Source organism: Ictalurus punctatus, chromosome 9 (genome assembly GCF_001660625.3).
Source record: "Ictalurus punctatus breed USDA103 chromosome 9, Coco_2.0, whole genome shotgun sequence".
Classification (NCBI taxonomy): domain Eukaryota; kingdom Metazoa; phylum Chordata; class Actinopteri; order Siluriformes; family Ictaluridae; genus Ictalurus; species Ictalurus punctatus.
The window spans coordinates 20,190,413-20,212,037 of NC_030424.2; the positions used below are offsets into that span (position 1 = coordinate 20,190,413).

Genomic DNA, 21,625 nt, shown 5'->3' on the forward strand with positions numbered 1-21,625 from the left:
AAATCTGCACTAATAATTCGAATGCATTAATACTGAGTCATCTACTTCACTCACTACTGCAGATACTGCATCTGTATGATTTCAACATACTCTTCTGATAAATTTACACTAACTCAGTAACAATGCAGGCAATTTATTGAATGTGTGGTTTTGTACTGCACTTTATTATTTAGTATACTGTTTATTGATGGTTGAGCTGTACAGAACTCGGTTATCACTAACCAGGGGCAGGTTTAGCTCAAGCTGGGCCAGATTATCCAATGGGCATTATGGGCACAGGCCCAGGGGCCCGTGCGCATTTGGGGCCCAAGCAAGGGGAAGAAAAAATATTTTCTTTACATTGCCGAAAATGGAGGGCAATGTCTAGTTGGGCCACAGAAGATTAAAAAAGACTCGCGCCACTTAACGTCTACAGTGGCATATGCTGTAGGGAGTGTGGCCACACCACACAGTGTGATGTGGCCTACAAGACATTGTGCCCAGGGCCTCTGAATTCTTAATTCTGAATTCTTAATCCTATATTTTGCGTAGGGCCTTAACCGGCAATATGCTTACATTGACCACAAGGCGGCAGTAAACGCATTTTTATTTAGATTTCTTGCTGGCAACAAATAGCGGCGAAGAAGAAAAAGAACCAATAACTAACGTCATATTAGTAAAAAATGGTGGTGAAAGATAAACAAGCAGTGAAGTACAATTTGCTCAACTGTGTATGTGCTTGAAAATCGCTGTCAGCGTATTAAAAAAAAAAAAAAAAAAAAAAAAAAAAAAAAAAAAAAATACCACCCAACGCAGTTCCCTTGTAACGGAAGCTGATGACCTCAAGAAAGATCGAAGCAAGAAGAAATACAACAAGGATTTCCAGACATTTGCTTGATATTTACCGAAAACTGTTTATATAACTTCAGAAATCCAACTAGGAAAAGCAATTGTACGGCCTTTCGAATAGCTAGCATCGCTAGCGGTAAATTAGCTAGCTAGCTACAGATTTGCTAAGCAGAAACTCGAGCGGCTTTTCAATAGCTAAACGGCCGAGAGACGTTTTATTTTTTACCTTCTGTTAAGTTTTTGGTCGTGTTTATTTTTAAGGTGTAAACGTATCTAAGACTAGCAGCAATGGCTTGTGGAGCTACATTGAAGAGAACGATGGATTTCGACCCTTTGCTGAGTCCCGGCTCGTCGAAAAGGAGGAGATGCGCCCCGGTATCGCAGTCATCAGCCCCGAGAAATTACCTGCGTCATGAGCCGAGTCCTTTCAGCCAGCTCTCAGTCACACTCACAACAGGTCTGCTTTCTACTTTAAGCTTTAATGCTTTTCAGTTTATGGCTTTATAACGGTGGAAGTGATTTTTTTTTCCCTGGTAATAATGACCCACTCTGTTAAAAACCAGGGACAACATGGTGCGTAACGTTGTAGTCAGTGAATAAAATGGCCTCTTGTCCAAAGCAGTGCGCTCGTTAAACGTTTAATTTAGTGTTACATACATATGCGTTTTATTAACCCACTCTTTCTTTCTTAAACAGAGCAAATCCTTAATAACATAAAGCAAGAATACAAGCGCATGCAGAAGCGGAAGCATTTGGATGGAAGCCTTCACCAGCCTGAGGTTTGCTCATCCTTTATGTCCCAGTCCCAGACCTCCCTTCTGAGTGGATCCAGTTATCAAGGTGAGCTGAACTTCAGTCGCTGTGTGAATTGTCTCACACCGAGAAAGGTAAACAGGTTATTGGGTATGCCCATTATCAATGTATTTTATGATATATATATATATATATATATATATATATATATATATATGTATATATGTATGTATGTATGTATGTATATATGTATATATATATATGTATATATATATATATATATATATATATATATATGTATATGTATGTATATATGTATATGTGTGTGTGTGTGTGTGTGTGTGTGTGTGTATATGACGCTTTTCAGTTCAGTTCCATTTTATTTGTATAGCACTTTTAACAGTGGACATTGTCCCAAAGCAGCTTCACAGAAATATATCAATTCAGGATATAGATTTTAAATGTATGAATTTATCCCTAATGAGAACCAGAGGCAACGGTGGAAAGGAAAAACTCCCTGAGACGATGTGAGGGAGAAACCTTGAGAGGAACCAGACTCAAAAGGGAACTGTCCTCACCTGGGTGACACTGGATAGTGTGATTATGAATAAGTAAATCCCTTCTATAAATGTGCTAATACTACATGGTCAAATAGTGCAATTGAGTAACCAGGAAAATTCATTACAGTTTTTACATGAACTCTGTTTTGTTGAACTTCTCCACTGTTCGCTGATGGAGACTTGAGTGCAAAACTGTTTGTGGCAATTGCAGTCCTACGCCATCATAGCATATCTGTTCATATGTATTGAGGTCCAAAGCTATCTTATGGTTTTTAAGTGATACCATCCTTAGTAATCTCAGTGATATTTAGACTGCACCATGAGGATGCATCCGCAGCAACAGCATGTAACGTCCAGTTCATGAGAACTCCAACCAGAAGTCGGGCATCAGGATGGATCAGGCAGGTCCGGAGAGCAGAAGTGGTTAGGATCACTGGTCTCTGAGGCATATCATGTGTAGCTCAACAGAAAGAGAGAGGGAGAGATTATTAGGTATGCTTATTGTCCCATAATGGTTAAGGACAATGTACTTTGCGTGTGTGTCAGCAGGGACTCTGGTAAGACTAGCTATGACAGCATAACTAAAAGGAAGAGCCAGAAGGTAACATAGACATGAGGGTGCAAAGCCACTCCACCATCAAAAAACCTGGGTGAAAGTGGGGGGGTGACAGCCTCCAAACATCCCAGTTCACCACAACACTCCATGCCTGTGAGCCCTCTAGATCTGCTTCTTTACCTAAGGGGGAAAAAAAATATTCACAAAAAGCTTGACTAAACAAATGTCTTCAGCCTGGACTTAAACACTGAGACTGTGTCTGAGTCCCAAACATTAAGTGGAAGGCTGTTCCATAAGTGTGGGGCTTTGTAAGAGAAAGCGCTTCCCCCTATGTAGACTTCACTATTCGAGGTGGTGACAAATAGTCTACACCTTTTGATCAAAGTAGGCGTGGCAGATCATACAAGACCAAAAGTTCACTCAGGTACTGTAGCCTGAAACAATTCAGTGCTTTATAGGTCAGTAGTAGTATTTTATAATCAATGCGAAATTTTACTGGGCACCAATGCAGTGTGGATAACATCGGGGTGATGTGGACATATTTTCTGGTTCTAGTAAGGACTCTTGCAGCTGCATTCTGGACTAACTGGCGTTTGTTTATGCACCTTACTGGAGCATCTAGACAGTAAGACATTACAGTAATCCAACCTATTGGTGACAAAATCATGAACTAATTTTTCTGCATCATGTAGTGACATTTATATTTCTTAACTTAGGAATATTTCTGATGTGAAAGAAGCCTATCCTAGTAATATTATCTACATGAGCTTCAAATGAAAGACTGGAGAAAATAATCACACCAAGGTCTTTTACTCTTGCACATGATGAAACAAAGTCCATCCAGAGTTACTATGTGATCAGAGAGTTTACTTCTAGCTGCATGTGGTCCTACTTTTGTCTTGTCAGAATTAAGAGGAAGTTAATAAGCATCCAGTGTCTAATGTCCTTTACAGATTCGTCAACTTTATTAAGCTGGTGTCTTATCTGGCTTTTCATTGTTTGTAAATATAAAGAGGAGACGGTTGAGTTTAAAATTAAGAACAAAGTGTGTTGGTGGGACAATAATGGGGGTGAGTGATTGGTCGTGGGGAAACCATGGTCATCAGTTATTGGTCATGGGAAACAGCAGTGATCAGTGATTGGTAATGGGGAAACAATGGTGATCAGTGATTGGTCACGGGGAAACAATGGTGATTGGTGACCAAACAGTAAAAGTCACAATTTGCAAAACTGAAGATCACTCAAGACATGTTACACAGCCCCCTAGGTTGCAACCAACTGTAACCTGAAGAGTTGCAGTCAAGTTGGGCTGGATAATATAACAATGTAATATTACTGTAGACTTAAGGCATATTAGCCACATGGCCTGTGAGATTAACTCTGGTTAAACACTACGTTGAGGCATAATGAGAACAGATTTACTGATCAGCCACCGTGCTCACCACAAAACACCTTATTTTACAGAGACATCCTCTGGAGCTGTTTCACCCACAAGGAGAGAACAGCCGTTGTTCACTTTAAAACAGGTCGGCATGCTATGTGAACGCCTTTTGAAGGAACGTGAAGATAAGGTCAGAGAAGAATATGAGGAGATCATGACATCCAAGTTGGCAGGTTTGTGTTGAATAGTTTGTGTAAGGATCAATAAATCAATAAGTACTGAAAACACTTTTCAGAGCCTGATAGTGTTACAAAGTTTGTGCTACATGTTCTAATAACTGTGTTTTTAAGACTACAAAATATAGTATCTGGCAGCATCTATATTAAACACCTAGAGTCTAGACACTCTTCTACTGAACTCATATTGATCAAATATTTCATTGGTCATGCACCATTGTCAGACAATATTTGATACTGTATTTTTAATAAAAATATGCTAATAATATTTATAACAGAATTGTTAAATGGCATCCAGTGAAATGTAACTAGACCTACACTAACTATGAAAAATAGTGGTGTTTATTATTATTATTATTATTATTATTATTATTAATAGCATTTAGTTGTAATCTAATAAAGGACTGTCCTTTAACATATTTTAATCCCGGTCACTTATCTGTTGTATTTAATGAAATCTGACCTTTATATTGTAGTATATAGTAATATTGTTGATTGCTTTATTTGCAGAACAATACGACACCTTTGTGAAGTTCACACATGATCAGTTAATGCGGCGATTTGAGGAACAGCCTGCTAGCTGTAAGTGACTTGCCTAAATAATCCCCAGAGCAGCACGCACATATTTTCACATAAATCTCTGTTGACATTACTAGAGACTGATATGTTTTTTCTTTCTTCTTGAATTAAAGATGTATCTTGAGATCACCAGTGCAATGCCAAGATCCTGTTTGCTGCAGTTTACTGAGCTGAATGTCCACTGATTCCACCACAGACCTGGTTTGAAATGAAACTGCTCCAGTGTCACTCATGCTGACAGATGCTGTCTTTAGAATTTGTCAGTGCATATTATTGTTCCTTGTGAACCTGGGTGCTTCCTCTTGTAAATGTATACGGACCTTTTATGTCTGTTTATTCTACCAGTGGCCTACTTATAATCTGTATCATGAGCCTTTTCTTGCATTCCACGATGTATCCATACAGATGCTGCGATGCTTTATTTTCTGGTCATTTGACACGTGCATAGACGTTAGTATGGATGGAAATCCAAGATGTTGAATACCTCTTTGCGAGTATTCCCAGAGTGCTGCACAGCTTACAGTTTATCCTTCTTTAAAAAGCTTGATAGAAAATGTTTTCTCTAGCCAAACCAAGTGCAGCCAGAAATTATACATCACATTGTGGGTTTTGACTGGGACTCGATAAAGCTGTTCTGTACTATACATTGAGCTCATGAAATGTTACATGAATAAGTTAGAGCTTTTTTGTTTTGTTTCGTTTTGCTTTCCTTTGTATTTGTATAGACCTGAGGTGTCATGCTCCAGTAGTGGAGGGTCGCAGAGTTCGGTGTTTAGAGTTTACCTCAGTTAACACACAATTCAACTCATTAGCTCATTACCAGAGCCTTCATGGGCTGAATCTGGTGTGAAGGACTTGATATTGACACCCTGGTGTACATGAAAGCATTTTATTAATAAAGATTTGTGTGTACATCAGGTTTTGAGTTGTGCATTTTAAAATAGCGCATGGAACATGCATGTTGATTCTCAGAAAACTACCATCTGTCAGTGCACAAAAGTGCATGATGATCTAAATTTATTCTGAGTGCAGAAATTAAACAAAACCAGAACAGCTTCTAGAGGTGAAACACACTGAATTTGGTCAATTCTGTATGACCAACCAAACAGGGTTAGGTGTTCAAATCTAATAATTTCTTCTAATCACTTCCTTGTAGGAACAGTGACCTGGATTTTATTTACAATGATGAAAGGAGCCAACAGGAAATACAGAGTGATAAGTATTTTTTATTCACAATTTTTGGGAGAACAGAGCTGCATCTAAACATCAGGGTTGAGTAAGTACTAGTACTTAGAAGTGCTACAAACTCACACAGAGATATGACTAAACAGCAGAGTTTGTGTATTTGTACATACCTAGTAAAACATATGCACCTCAGCAGGACAGAGCTATGAGAGTTGGGTATTTATATGTTGGCAGTGCTCTCAAGATAGCTCATTTGAGAGCTAATTTATCTGGTTTCAGACTTATCACAAGGTGAGATTAGATTGGGTCATCTAGTCTCATATTCATTCATATGCTCTATCTTGGTCAGGGACAAAATGGATTTAGAGCCTATGTTGGGAATACTACACGAGGCAGGAATACACCTTGGAGGGGATGCCAGTCCATGCATACACACGTTCAGAGCTAGGGCCAATTTAGCATAGCCATCTTATCTGCTGGTGGGTGTGAAACATGAAACTCTGCACAGAGTAACTTGAACTAAATCAAAGCAGGGACCCTAAAGCTGTGAGCCAGCAATGCTAACCACTGCATCACTGAGCCATTGATCAGGTTTAATAATATTAAAGATCAAATGCCACAATTATTCAATCTCCAAACTGGTTCATTCAAGTCATGACTAAGCCGTGAGGAGGACTTTTGACAGGAGGTCCTGTACAGAACAGGGGTTTTTTTAATCCTCAAAAATTACAAGTCCATGTCCATAACAAGTCTTGTGTTTTCAGCCTCACAAAGTCAGACTCTTGTATTCTTGGATTAAAACTTTCCAAGTTCAATATTCTACTACTGCAGTCTAACACCACATTTAGTAAGGAAGGTTGTTAATGATATTAAAGCAGTTTTAACAAGCACATGCTGCAAAGTCTTATTTGTTCCTTATCACACAAAGTTAAAGAAACCAAAAATATGCATATTAAGTAGACAACTGATTCATTTTTCATCTTTTACAGGTTTTGTGTGAATTAGTAGTTTAGCCGTCGTTGTGTGTGTATATGTGTGTGTGTGTATATATATATATATATATATAATGTATGTGTGTGTTTTCCATATCAAGCTATGCTATGTGGATTTAGATAATGTATTGTAAAGTTATCCGGCCAACCATGTAATGGAGATGCAATTTTAGAAGCCCACATTGATAACCACACCATCTCTGCAAATCAGTTCTGCTACACCAATGAACTAGTGCATAGTATATAAAACTTATAAAATGACCATTAATCAAACATGTAGTCAATGCACTGAGACCATAAGTGTTAAAGATTATCCACGATAGTGGCTCCTCCACCCATTTTATTTATTTATTTTCTTTTTTTAAATTTCACTTCACAAACTGGCATCATATCTGTGTATTCCCTCCTTGTGCCCAATGTTTCCAGATAGACTTTGACCCTACTATGACCCTGACCAGGATAAAATGGTTACTAAAGTTGATTGAATGAATCAAGACACAAATACATTTCAGTTAAGTTCACTTAATATAATTGTCTTTCTACAAAACATCATTTGTTAGAGATGAAAGACAATAGACATATCAAAAATATTTTATTCAAATACATATTTATCACCAACATGAATCACCGTTAACAACCTCCCCAGGTCAGTCGTGCCACATGGTCAGTTTTCTGCTTTGTTGATTTCACAAATCCCAGGAACTCCAGCTCAGACACAGCTTGGATGAAACGAGCACTGTTTAGTTAAAGGCAATACACAAAGTACTAAATACAAAGTAAACAATCACAAACAGTGCACAATAGCAGTACTAGCTGTGTACATCACCAGCACAGTACCATTAAGTTTATGGTCAATCTAAAATGTACAAAAATTCTTATCTTTATGTCATGGATTTGATTCCACCCCATGTTCTATACACAGCCATTTAGGACTGTGTTATTGACTTGATATGCAGTGTATGTGTGAGTGATGTGTGTAATGAAGTCAAACTGCACTGTGGATATGAGCTACTGCACTATATATTTTTGTTTAATCTTTTAACGAAATTAGTCCATAAGTTAATTTTAATTTACACAACGCTCGACTCCGGTTCATTAATTTCATTGGACGAGCTCATTCCAAGACTGTTTGTATTTACTATAACCGCACTTGGATGTTTCACTTTTTTTTTTTTTTTTTAATCACTCTGCTTGTCTCTATTCACGATGTAAAATTCCAGTCCTAGCAACAGTCCCGACATCATCAACAGGCATGGCCAATGAAAATTTTTAGGAATATAACTTCTGATTTAAAATAGACAGGGAATTCAGTATAATTGCACTCTTGCTTGTGCGATACTGCTTTTATGCAGCAGTTTTATACATAAGAAATTAATATCAATGACCATTGTAGCAGAACTCTTTATGCCAAACATACCCTGTGATCCCAGCCCACAGACCATATGTTTGACCGAAGAGTTCTGTTAGAATGATGTGGGGAAAACACACAACTGTTCAAAGTTGTATCAGAACAAGTATAGATTTGTTAGTGTCCAAGATTACTGCAGAGTGAGCAGCCTCTGTCCAAACAAGCTTGATTGTACAGATTTTTTTTTTTTAAATAAAAAGCTCATGTCATCCTCGTTTGATTATATGAAATTCTGAATAATAATAATAATGCTGCCTATTGTGTAGTGCACAGCCAACCTAATCTGGTTTGCCTAATTGAGTTGTAATTTTTACTTCACTCAAAGCTTCGGAGTATCAATAATATATTAAAACTCCAAATTATCCAATCACATTAAACGAAAAGGTATGACCAAAGCTCATTAGCTGGTAACCAAACAATCTTTAAGTAGCTCATTTGTAAATAAAGGATACTGCTTGAGTTGGTCAACTTTGCCGTACTCTTCAGAGTCAGGATCCTTACCCTCTGCAGCAGAGGCCACTGTTGCGTATGCCTGAAACACAGCTTTCAATGTTTTCTACCATGGAAAAACCTCAATATCCAAATATTTAATACAGTCATTATTCTATCCACAAAATAGATGGTCTCACCTCCAACCAGTCATATAAGTTGATGAGCCTCCCACACTCCAGATGAAGCTTGTAGGCAATGCAGATATCTGGAGCAGCATTGGAAACTGTGCCTGCATCTGTTTTCAGGTTTACATTCTGCAAAATTGACAGCAAGCACGCACACACACACACACACACACATCACTGAAGTCTATGGAGCATTTCAGCAAAAAATGCAGAAAAAAAAATGCAGAAAAAGGCCAATTACCTGCAGGTAGTAGAATGGGTGGCTAAGTGCAGTCTGGATGGAGGTACGTGGAGTTGCATTGAGGTGGCGTCGCAGAACGCCTGAGGAGCTGTAGTAGCATACTTCATATAATGGCTGCATCTCTGGTGGTGTCAGGTGGCTCCTGAACAAAAAAAAGAAAATGTATTCTATCCACTGTGCTTTTCCATTCAATAGGAAAACACTGAATGTTGCTTTAATTTTAATATTATTATTAGCTAATAATAATCATATAATGTGGTTGATATGTAGTTAAACCTCTTTTTACGTAATGCTTATAGTCCCTCGAAAACAACTCTATATGCTCTTATAGCTATAGTGTACTTTAATGTTCCTTCATTTATAACAGCTGAGATTCAGTAATGTGAGCTTTCCTAAAGTAAAGCCACTGCACTTTTGCCATCATCCATAATCCCTCGGTCATGCCAGTAACATACTGTACCTGTCTATGAGCACATTAGCATGATTGGAAGAAAATGCCTGTCTTTTTAGTACATTAGCACAATTATAAGATCACAATGCTTTATGTACTTTCTGTTTATCCAATCACTTCTGACACGGTAATGCTTGATTTACTGGTAACACTGTTTGGGGATTTTCAAATGATATATTAACAGCAAGCAAATAACAACAGTGAAATAATGCTTGGAAAATGCTTTGTGGTCAGATATGAAATATAGGAATAAGTTATTAAACCAGTGGAAGAAAATAATCCTCCACGTGTGGGATATGTACAATGGGCTTTACACTCATTATAATATTATGTCAAGTGCATCTGACTCAGAATAATCCGACAAATCAAGCATCCACAGTGTTTGCAGATGTGGTGTCATGCAAAGATTCATAAAAGCATCATTTAGTGTGCAAATGAAAAGAACCCATTTGTGACTGTCTTCAATATGACATGTTTCCCCTGACTTGTGCAGGAATGCAATATATACATTACATGGCCCAAAGTATGTGGACACCCATATGTTCCATGAACTGCTGCCACAATGTTGACCATTTTAGACAACTGTCAAAAATGTCTTTGTATGCTGTAGCATTAAGATTTCCCTTCATTGCATATAAGGGGCACAAACCTGTTTCATCATGGGAATGTTCCTGTGCACAGAGCATAGTTCATAAAACACATGGTTTGCTAAGGTTGATGTGGAAGAACTGGAGTGGCCTGAGCCCAGACATCGACCCCAGTGTTAAAGCCAATTGCACACCAGGTCTTCTCACTTGACATCAGTGCCCAACCTTACTAATGGTCCTTTGGCAGAATGAGTACAAAAACCCACAGCATTGCTCTAAAATCTAGTGGAAAACATCCCAGAAAATTGGATGAGGTTATAACACCTGTTGGGGAGCGGGGGTGGGTGGGGGGGGACGTGTTAATGCCCATGGTTTTGGAATGGACACATATGGGAGTGATGGTCAACTGTCCACATACCTTTGGCCACATAGTCTACATGCAGGAGAGATTTTTTTTTGTGAAGATCAATATTAATCTTTAAATAAGAAAGTTGCCCAACATTCTAATGTACTGTGAATTTCCAAAGTAGCAGACCTATAATTCCATGTGTTGCAGGAATATTATTATACGTATCCAAGAACACTACCCACCATCACAGTCCTGTCATTTTAGGGCCAGACACTTCTTGCTGTTTGACCCTTGCTGCTCATTATTTAATTCCAATATTACAAACCAAATGTACATCATCACATAGCCTTTTGTGTTATTACCAAGAATTACCATTATCTAATCTAAAACTCTTTTTATTAATTATTTTTTATTATTTACAAAAGATGCATTCATTCCATAATAGACCCATGTTCTTACAAAAGCTCTTTTTTTGAATGAGAACTTGTATAAAAAGAAAAACCATTACTAACCTCACAAGGCCATCAATAACACCTAGTGCCTCATTTCTCAGCACCTCAAACGGACTCATTTTCTTCGATCTTCTAGTGCTTTTCATCTCCAATAGAGTCTAGAAAGAAAACAGACATCATTATCAAAAATCCACAAAGGATAAGAAGTGTAATGCTGTTCCAGGAAATCCCAAGCGAGCCAGAGAAACATTTACTTTCTGAAGTTGGAAGAGATCCGTTTTCTTTTGGAGATCCTTTCCTGGTGACATAACTTCCTCTTCATTAAGATCCTCTACAGACATACCTAACAGAGAGTACAATGGGGCTTTATTCAAAACCAAATCCCAGTGGTATATTATGAAGTAATTGACCACTGATAATGGGTTTATGGAACACAAATTGACAGTGTCTAACATCTATAAGGTCCACAAACAAAGGTGTGGCCAGTTAGAGTACACAGTTCCCTACAACACTGTGCCCGATACACTCATACCACACTACAAGGTCTCACAGATGCACTGAGAATATCTTGTTAGTAGTGGTCCCTTTCGACTAATGGATGAGGTAAAGGGGGCGAACAAATTATGTGTAGCAACATAAGCTCAGTTCATACCGCACAGACAGATGTAGACCAACACTGACAATCACCAACTTTAAAAATTTGGCCGTTGGATTTAGAATGTTGGGAAACACGACTGTCATGTTCACACTGCCCCAACAGACACCAACAAACTTTTTTATGGACAGTCAGACTGGTTTAAAAATGGATGATCCTTTTACCGCAATCAAAACTTTACTATTACTAGTGTCTTTACGTGTCATTCTTCACCTGAAAAGATGAAGAGTGAAACGAAAGAGGTTGTAGGTGAAGCCTTGGTTGTTGTGAAGTGAGAGACACAACAATTTCTTACATTTCTACACAGAACTGCAGACAGTGGTTGTGGGCAGAGGTGTAAACTGGCCTAGGCATTGGGGGCTGTAGCCCAGAAGTTTTTTTCCTTTACCCCTGAATAATTCTCCACTTGGAGCGGTTTGTCACTATGTAACTGAACGTCAGTAAAACATGATGCCAGTGCTGTAATTTTGTATCTTCAGTGAACAGAGGGTTGTATTTTACCTTCAGTGAATGGAGGCAAGTAAAATGGAGATATATATATATATATATATATATATATATATATATATATATATATATATATATATAAAAAATTATTTTTTTTTTAACCAGTAAAGGGGTTGAAACAAACACTAACATACTCTGATGCTGAACAGGAAAACCAGGTGTGTAAATGTCTATACGAGTTCCAAGTTACATGAACATGATGTGAGCAGAGCATTAGGACAGCTAATGTACTTTGCATGGCATTGTAGTAGCTAAACCCATACAATGATAGCTTAATTGTGGCTCTCCTTGGCTAGAGACACCTAACTAGCCTAGTCTTGTGTTAGACAGCCAAAACGTTTCATATTTTAGTGGTCTGGTAGTCCTGCAAACACCTGAGGCATGTTTTACGTTAAATCACGATAAATTGTCAAATTTTCTAAGCAATTAGCCCTCACATGTAAGGGGAAAAAAAAAACACGCATGGAAACAGTGTGTGCCTAGCACAGAGCGCACAAGCTTTTGTTTCTGAGTTTTCAGGGACACTTGCCTCATCGTCATGGCAACGGTTTGTGCTCAGGTCAGTTTACTTCGGAGTTTGTTGGGAAATAATACCACACTGCACAGACATTAAATGACCCGACAAATGCCGACTGAACATGATCATTCGGTGAAAACATAAATTATAGTAGAAATAAAAATTTATACAATATGTAAAAACATACTGTCCAACTGCTCAAATTTGACAAGGTAGTCATCCAGCTGCTGCAATGCACTTGTCATTTTCTTTGTCTTCCCAGATTTAAGAATGTCCACACATTTTCTCAGTGTTGTTACAAGCTCGTCTTTTGCAAGCAACCTATAATGGTGTGAAAATGCAAGAATGCATTTAAAATTAGATTTCTGTGATTTAAAACAACAAACACACCAAATGTGTTCTGTAATGTTATATGTTATGTTGCGTCTTTGGCTACATGCTCAAACCACTATTTTAATTCTTATTTTAGCACTGACAGAAAAACATTAATTGATTGCATTGATAGTAACACTGTCACATTTGGGAGGGGCACAAAGGGAGGACATCTGTACTTCTCTACTCACAAAAACTTAATCTATTTTCTGCCGTTTTATGATATTTGTCGACGAATTTCATAAATATACGTATTTTTGTTATGATTACAAAAATTGCTCGACTGCTTATCTTATGATACATTCATAACTATGTTCTTGTCCTAAATAAATTGCTCAAACACAGATTATACCATGTTACCTCAGAAGCTGAATAGCAGATTCATATTCATTTGTCTCCCATACATTCTTCTCAAGGCAGGATATATACAGCTCTCGTATCTAAAAACAAACATACATTAAATGTTCAGTAAATATACAGTATGACAAGTAAAATTTAAGAGCAGTTCTTAAAACAAATTTAGGAGTTTGTATTTAATACTTATCAAGATCTTACTTGTTTCCCCAGAGGATACTTTGGCAGAGACGATGTCAGTGTGTGTAGACAGCGGACGATGGGATAATAACTCTTATGGTATTTTCTAAGATCCTTCAGTAACTTCTGACACACCACCTAATAAAAAGACCCAAATCAGACTTACTTAATATTTCACTTTAACTGAATTCATAAAACAAGCATTTAAAAAAAAAGCTGAAATAAATTATTTAAAAATTAACATGTTAATGGATAAATTTACCACAGAAATGATTGAGATCTAAAGACAACAGAAATCTAAATTAACTGGACAGACTGTTGACACTGCAATGAGTAATAAGAAAAACACTGCAAGGAAACAAACAATATTTGTATAACCATCAAGAGCTTACCTTAACATGTTCATCACTGGTGAGAAGCTGGACCTGTTCCTGTGTGTCTTGTGCCTCTACATATCTGAAATGAAGGTTTAAAGGGTTAGATAAAGCCCTGTCCCTCAAAAACCTCAATAGTAGAGCTGGTATCTTTTCTTCTAGCTAACAAGCTACTAGGATGTATGCACTTTACCATACAGCACATTTACAGGCTTTCACCAAGGTGGCTAAAATAAAGGAATGACATGTATACTGCTTCAGTAAGGTAGATGATGTGTGGTGACATCAGCTATATACCCAATCACCACCAATGCCTCCGTCAAGTTGCTAGTTAGTCCACTTGAAATTCCACTTTCTATTGAGTATCTGGCTATCACCAGGCAAACTAGGAAAGCGTAGTGGTGATCTCGCTCATGTAGAGAAAAACTACATCCCAGAGGAAAAGGACAGATGTCTGACTTCTTTGAAGCCAAGGTAAGGCTGGATTATGGGCTCATCTAGACAACCATTAACAAGCTAAACAAGTAGTAGTTCGGAGACTTGCTGCTACAGGTTTGAAAACGTTAGCAAAACATCCTAAAACAAACAGTGCTCCTTAGAAAGCTGCCTCATAAACTGACAATATCACTGTAACCAGTAGAGCTTCCTTCTTCAATTTGGCAGTATAGTGAGAATTTAAGCAGACTAGCTAGCAACTAAATCAGCCACACATAAGACATTGTATGCCATACCGTCAGTTATAGTCAGTCCCTCCAGGATTTTGCAATCACAGGAATTAAAGCAAAAATCGAGCAAACTCCGCAATATTCGGAGGAGCCTGCAATTACCACAGATTTTCTTCTGTTTTTGTATATATCTCATATTAAATTGTTTCAGAAATTAAAACAAATTCAACCAGAGTAAACACAAAATACAGTTTTTAAATGATAAATGTAGGCCAATAACAACTGGGCCTGTGTGAAAATGTATTTACCCTGAAGTTACTAATTCACCAAATCTATTAATCTACATTCACAATGGGGTTCAGCTGGAGTAGACACAACCAGGCCTAATTACTGCAAACACTGGTCAGTCAAATCAACAATTAAATAGTAACACACTATGCCAAAATTGAAAGAAATTCCAGAAATAATGTGGAAGAAGGTGATTAAAACATCAATCTGGGAAGTGTTACAATGCTATTTCAAAGTCTCTGGGACTCCAAAGAACCACAGAGAGAGGCATTATCTCCAAATGGAAAAACTCGGCACAATAGTGAACCTTCCCAGAAGTGGCCAAACTTCCAAAATTCCTCCAAGAGCACAGCATCTACTCATCCAGGAAGTCACAAAAGAGCCAAGGACAACATCAAAGGAACTACAGGCCTCTCTTGCATCAATAAAGGTCTCTGTTCATGACTCCACTGAAAGACACTGGGCAAAAATTCCATCCATGGAAGAGTGGCAAAGCGAAGAACATTAAGGCTTGTCTAAATTTGACAAAACACACCTTGAAGATCCTCAAACCTTTTGGGAAAATGTTCTATGGACTGAGGCGTCGAAAGGGAAACTGTTTGGAAGACAGGGGTCCCGTTACATGTGGTGTAAACCAGACACAGAATTCCACAGAAAGAACATCATACCTACAGTCAAGCATGGTGATGCCTGCGTGATGGTGTGGGGATGCGTTGCTGCTTCAGGGTCTGGGCAATTTGCAATAATTGAGGGAAACATGAATTCTGCTCTCTACCAGAGAATCCTAAAGGAGAATGTCCATTGTCTTCAATATACAAGTTGAAACTGAAGCGCAACTGGATTATGCAGCAAGACAATGATCCAAAGCATAGGAGTAAGTCCTAGAAGTAAGTGAAAGTGATCTCCAGTTACTGGAAGCATTCAGTTGCAGTTATTGCTGCTAAAGGTGGCACAACCAGATTTTCAGTTAAAGGTGGACAATTAGTTTTTCACATTGGTGATAGGTGTTTGATAAATAAATAAAAACTGTATTTTGTGTTTACTAAGCTTGCCTTTGTTCTATTTCTTTTGAAGATCTAAGACTATTTAGTACGAGATATACACAAAAACAGAAGAAATCAGGACAGGGAAAATACTTTTTCATAACACTGTATTGTTTTGTTGCAACATTATCTGAAAACCCATTTTGATCACCCTTGCTTTCTAGGGACTATGGGAAATGTGTCACCTCATGAAAGAGGGCAGCTGGCGGACCATCTCCACATCTTGGTGGCTCAACTTCTGTGCACGGACCAGAAACTCCTTTTTCTCACAGCAGAGCACACTGAGAGGCTGTGAGTAGAAGTGCTCCAACAGGGCCAACTGTACAAAAATAAGCATATTTTCTCAACACAACATGACTATTCAACATATACACAGAACCAAGTGGGAAATCAGAAAGAAATATACAGTTATGTTGCATCTGCTCACCTGAAGGCCTTTAACAAAGTTGCGGACTGAGAAATCATGGTACAAGAAGATGCTCACCAGCACCTGTAGAACTTTACCACTGAGCTTGAAAGGAAACTGTGAAGTCAAAATCAGCTGCAAAACAAAAATAATAATAAATCATCATCATCATCATCATCAGACAACAAACAAACTAATTGTCAGTAATTAATACCTTGTCAATAACAGTTGCAAGATGCTGGGTACAGGAGAGTGACTGAAAAAGCTCAATGCACAGCAGAGATGACACAGAGTGTGGTAACATGTGCTGAATGGTGCTGGGAGATGTGGCGATGCCAAAGACGAAGATCAGTGGAAGCTCCTGGATGTACCGACTGTTCAAAAATATTCATTCTTCAATATCAATTACTGGATAAAATGCATTACATATATTACAGAAAGCAACAAGATCAGGAAAGCCTAGTTTTGCCGGACTACCAGAGACTGAACAGCAATTATCGTGTAAATGTCACTGGCATGGGATCTGACAGGATGTTAGAAATGGATTCATCTGCTGAATCTTACTATGAAGAGAAATGCCACAGTGGCATTTCAAAGTTCTGATAGAGTGCAAAGTTGTTTTACTCAGTGCTGAAAATAGGAGTCACTTTGTGCTTGTAAACTGCCTTGTCTCTTGTCTACACACATTTCAACACTGGGGAGGCATTCCGATCTTACTGAAAGTCATGGTGACATTTTCAGACCTCTGGGTAACTCCTGTTTTCTGAGAGAGGGACTATGGCATATAATGTGGCATACAATTTAAATTTCACTGTTAATAGACACAAAACTATTCATCAGAGACTGGAAATTGTTCTATCTACAGTTAAATTGGGCAGTACCATGAAAAATATACTGGAATTTAAATGTCAAACATTTTAAATAATTCTCTAGAGCATACCTGATATTTATACCATTGTGTTAAATCAGTTCCTCCAGGATTTCACGATTTTGCAATCATAGAAATTAACGCAAAATCAAACAAACTTCGAGCAATATTCAGAGGAGCTTGCGATTCTTCAAAATTACCAGAAATTTGGGCCAAGACATGTCACGTGACATCATCACAATGCGCATTCAGCCAAAGCCCTGTTCGACTCACATGTATCGCACAGGAGTACAGCTAAAAGGTCTCATTTACCAACAAACATCACAATTTCGTTCATTTGCAATTTTGCCAATTCAAGTAGTTTTCCACAAAAAAAGCACAAAATAACACCACGTTGCATCACAAATTTTGAAAAAAGCCACAGTACAAATCAAACACTTTCACCCGCAACAATTACAATAAACCATAGAAAACACACAAAAGCACCTTAGAGAGACATCTTCTAGACGTTTTCCTTAGACACATTCAACTACGGTACAGCAAGTCAGAAGAAACATATGGCTAGCAACCTCTATATAATACCAGCTTCTTGGTACAAACTCAGTCATTCATGCAACATACAAGACCACGTCAAACAAATATGCACTCCTAAGCCTACATAAACAACAACTTCAGGTATATATATATATATATATATATATATATATATATATATATATATATATATATAAAATATAAATAAATATATATAAATATATATATATATAAATATATATATATATATATATATATATATATATATATATATATATATATATATATATATATATAGTAGTAATATGTGAAATATATTGAAATGTGGATGCCTGGTGCTATTTATGAACATTTTCATAAATGTTTACCAACATTTTATATAGTGCATCACCTACTGCTTGGATGCAAAAATAGACAAATTACAAGCAACAAGTAGAACAAAACTTAATAAAAGTAACAAGAATACATCTACCTGCAGATAAGTATAAAGTCCTGAAGGACACGTGGATTAAAAGCTTCAAAATCTTTGAAAATCACCAAAATTGGTGGACTCTCTGAGAAGTCATTTACAGAACTGCATTTCTTCCCTGGTAACTTCACAGTCTGTTTCTGCAAGAAACAGCCACAAACACAGTGCGCTCAATATGGCCGGAAGCAAAATTATGTATTGCTTTATTTATAGAAATGTTAGAATTGGTGGACACAGCAACCTCCAGAAATAATGAGACTAACTGCTTGAAAAGTTTTCTTACCTTTGTAACTGTTTTATACCACTGACAAAGTGCACTCATCGAGCAGGATACCCTCTTCTGTGGTAAAGACGAACTAGGGTCGTCTTCATCATCTTCCACTGACACGCCAGCACCTATTAATCTTTCTAATACTCTCTGCATCAGATTCTTCAGAGCTGAATGAACACAAGATCGCTTCTTTATTAAATTTCATGTAAAAAGCCACAAAAATAACTTTACTGACAAAGTTCATAACAGGGATAACAGCACACCTGCACATTCTTTGGCCTGTACAGAAACAGCAAAGGGGGTTACAGATTCCTGTAAGAGGTCAGATAGGCTTTGAAATGTCATGTCATGATCTGGTACGTTCACACCTAGTGGAAACAAATGTTAGGAGAAAAATGATTGTCTTCAATAGACTGTACATTCATATTTGAAATAATGAATTAAAAATAAATAAATTATGAATGTACCAAGCACCAGGGCAGCTGTAGGTATTTCGCTGGCTCTCATGAGAGATGCCCAATCATTGGCTCTGGACTGGAAGCTTAAACTACATTTTTTGATGAATTCCAAAAGGCTGTCCAATATTTTCTTATTCAGGTCATCCTGCAATATCTGTTTAAGAGAGAACAAATCACTGACTTGGAATGAAAAGATCAAATACCAAAAATGGAAGCAGATGTTTTTCCCCACTATATTTTCATCAAGATCTTTTTTTAAAAAATGCCTCAAACCTCTGTGTCCAGTTTAATCTTCTCCCAAAGTCTTTGACAAGTATTAAAGCGTTCTTTGCCGTACGCACAGTCACCATTTCCATCAACAAAGTAGTCTTCTAATCACCATCATTAAAATGAGAAAAACAGTAAAACTTCTGCCAGTAAAACAGTAAAAAGTCTTGCAGTAAAAGCTTTGGGGACAAAATGTCAACAGACGGTCGATATACTAAAATAAAAACTAATATAATAACTTGCCCGTTGTTTACCTGCATCTGCAATTCGCTTTCTCTTCTTAGAACCTGGCTTGAAGACAAAGCATCCCTAAACACATAAGAAATAAAAGATCAAGATTAAGTTATGTCTATGTGACTCCAGGACCATCTGATTAAAAATGAATAACTAAAATACACAACATAGGGTAACGTGTATTTAAGTACAATAATATAAAACCTTTCCCTGGACACAAACACTAAAAGCATTAGATATAAATGACTGCAAAAGTCTGTTTAAGCGTTGTACGTCATTCTTTAGTTTAAGCTTGCTCTTAGAATAAATTAAACAGTTCGAATTAGCCGTTCCACCTTAAATCGTTTTAAACAACACATTATGATCATTTTAAAAGGTGAAAATTGTTCACAACACAAATATTATTACCCAGTTAGTACAACTAAGAAGCAGAAAAGCACCTAAAATAGTGTTGTATTTGGATAGTGCAGTTTCATAACACTCCATGTGTTTAAAAAGATAAAAGATGAACATGTTCCCTTACAGACGCTATACCGCATCAGCAGTCATTTAAGGAGGAAAGGCGAATTCGTCTTTATTTTAAACTTCACTACTTTGGAGCCAACTATCTTTTTTTTTTTCTTTTCAAAACAATCGAGAGGCACAGGAATAAAACTATACCTTTGATACTGACGAAGTAGTATCCATGGTTTTTCAGCCTGATGAACTCGACACCACTTCCGGTTGTTTTTCCCGCGCTTCTGACGTACGCGCTATGACGTAGGAAGAAAAGAGGACGTCCTGGGTGATAAAAGGCCGGAGATCTGATAAGCTTTTTGCTAATTTATGATAATGTATCTATCACTCTGGTGAACTACCCCGTCTGTAATTCGGGTTTTTGCTCTGTAGACATGTAGTTGGTTTGGAAAACAGAGCAATGGATGTCTGATCTTTGGAGGCAGTGTGCGGTCTTATGATTATAATACCTTCTTTACAGGCGGCATGAAATCATCAGGAGAGTATGGTGTCTCTGCAAAACAAAAAAAAAGGTGTTTTCAAACCGGGATAGGCATTTTTCAACCTCTTTACCTGATTTGTTAAAATCCGAGTATAGGTTTCTGTGGAACATAGCCTAAATAGGCGTTTCCCAATCAGTGGGCGTCTTCAGACCGGATAGGCGTTCTTCTATTATATAATTGAGTCAACCAACTAGTAGAAAGTATGCTTCACTGTGTGACGCAAATTTCGTCATCAGCAGAGTACGCACGTATTGTACGCACCGCTTGATTTTTCTAACATCGCAGGTCGAACATGCGCATTTAATTATTTTGCACTATTTAGTTGTTCCACAAGGTGGCACCAGTGACCCAGGGCCGTTAATTGTCAAGGTAGTTGAAGAAAAACGGAAGAGACGGAAACGAGTGCAGGTTAGAAAGTACCCGTGTTTGCATAATTCTAGTCTTAAAGAGTACAAGGATTTGTATATGGGTGCTAATCTGGCGAGAGATTGCCCGAGCATTGTTGTTCGTGTTGTTGTGATTCTTCTTTTCATAATGAAAGACCTGCTTTACTGCCCTGTATTGACTCTTGTAGGCCAGGAGAGGTAGTGCAAGTTGTCGTAATGTGCATGCATCGACCGCCTGTGTACGCATACATGTCAAATGGAGTATACATTGAAAGGCTATGTGTACGACTGTGCGCACACACTAGCGCAGGGGTTCCCAAACTTTTCCATGGCAAGGCCCCCCAAATGGCATTAACATTTGACCGAGGCCCCCCTTTTGCAAGATGTCTTTAAAACACATAAAAAAATACAGACCTCTGAATATATCCCCCTTTTTTTTTATTAATAATTACATCCTACATCTTTACATTACATTACATTAGGAATTGATTGTGTGTGTGGTTGTCTGAGAGTGAGAAAGAGAAAACATACTACTGTTAGGGATGGGCACACCAAATTGTTGAGGCTCCCCGGGCACCCAATGGTGGCCCCCAAGGGGCTGCGG

General features: G+C 37.8%; 2 protein-coding genes and 1 long non-coding RNA gene across 5 annotated transcripts; 2 read left to right on the forward strand and 1 right to left on the reverse strand.

The window, feature by feature from the left end:
* Positions 1-657: 657 nt before the first annotated feature.
* On the forward strand, positions 658-5,810 carry LOC108269845 (akirin-2). The gene is made up of 5 exons (XM_017475924.3): positions 658-1,285; positions 1,525-1,668; positions 4,162-4,311; positions 4,825-4,896; positions 5,007-5,810. The coding sequence occupies exons 1-5, from the start codon at positions 1,117-1,119 to the stop codon at positions 5,015-5,017; spliced, it is 546 nt and encodes a 181-aa protein (XP_017331413.1). The 5' UTR covers positions 658-1,116; the 3' UTR covers positions 5,018-5,810.
* Positions 5,811-6,099: 289 nt separating this feature from the next.
* On the reverse strand, positions 6,100-20,786 carry orc3 (origin recognition complex, subunit 3). 3 transcript variants are annotated; one of them, XM_017475921.3, is made up of 21 exons: positions 20,603-20,785; positions 20,298-20,417; positions 19,658-19,712; positions 19,410-19,507; positions 19,146-19,290; positions 18,942-19,046; positions 18,691-18,845; positions 18,411-18,547; positions 16,751-16,910; positions 16,558-16,671; positions 16,316-16,449; positions 14,153-14,216; positions 13,782-13,898; positions 13,587-13,666; positions 13,042-13,175; positions 11,430-11,518; positions 11,236-11,333; positions 9,337-9,478; positions 9,108-9,224; positions 8,931-9,010; positions 6,100-7,806 (listed from the first exon to the last, which is right to left on the reverse strand). In XM_017475921.3, exons 2-21 carry the CDS (start codon positions 20,322-20,324, stop codon positions 7,701-7,703), a joined length of 2,157 nt encoding a protein of 718 aa, XP_017331410.1. In that variant the 5' UTR covers positions 20,325-20,417; positions 20,603-20,785; the 3' UTR covers positions 6,100-7,700. The 3 variants fall into 3 exon arrangements, with proteins under 3 accessions (XP_017331410.1, XP_047013717.1, XP_047013716.1); XM_047157761.2 differs by having other exon boundaries at positions 8,931-9,021; positions 20,298-20,786; XM_047157760.2 differs by having other exon boundaries at positions 20,298-20,785.
* On the forward strand, positions 13,182-16,851 carry LOC124628508 (uncharacterized). Its single transcript, XR_006983071.2, has 2 exons — positions 13,182-13,859; positions 16,295-16,851. It is a non-coding gene; the product is annotated as an uncharacterized LOC124628508 (long non-coding RNA).
* Positions 20,787-21,625: the final 839 nt, after the last annotated feature.

Bases quoted from the DNA above. Each gene is read 5' to 3' on its own strand.
- LOC108269845 (XM_017475924.3), top strand. From the start codon at position 1,117: ATGGCTTGTGGAGCTACATTGAAGAGAACGATGGATTTCGACCCTTTG. The intron at 1,286-1,524 runs GTCTGCTTTCTA...TTTCTTAAACAG, and splicing joins CTCAGTCACACTCACAACAG to AGCAAATCCTTAATAACATA. The intron at 1,669-4,161 runs GTGAGCTGAACT...CTTATTTTACAG, and splicing joins GAGTGGATCCAGTTATCAAG to AGACATCCTCTGGAGCTGTT.
- orc3 (XM_017475921.3), bottom strand. From the start codon at position 20,324: ATGGATACTACTTCGTCAGTATCAAAG. The intron at 19,291-19,409 runs GTTTGAGGCATT...TCTCTTAAACAG, and splicing joins AGATTAAACTGGACACAGAG to ATATTGCAGGATGACCTGAA. The intron at 18,548-18,690 runs GTAAGAAAACTT...TGTTTCTTGCAG, and splicing joins GGTATAAAACAGTTACAAAG to AAACAGACTGTGAAGTTACC.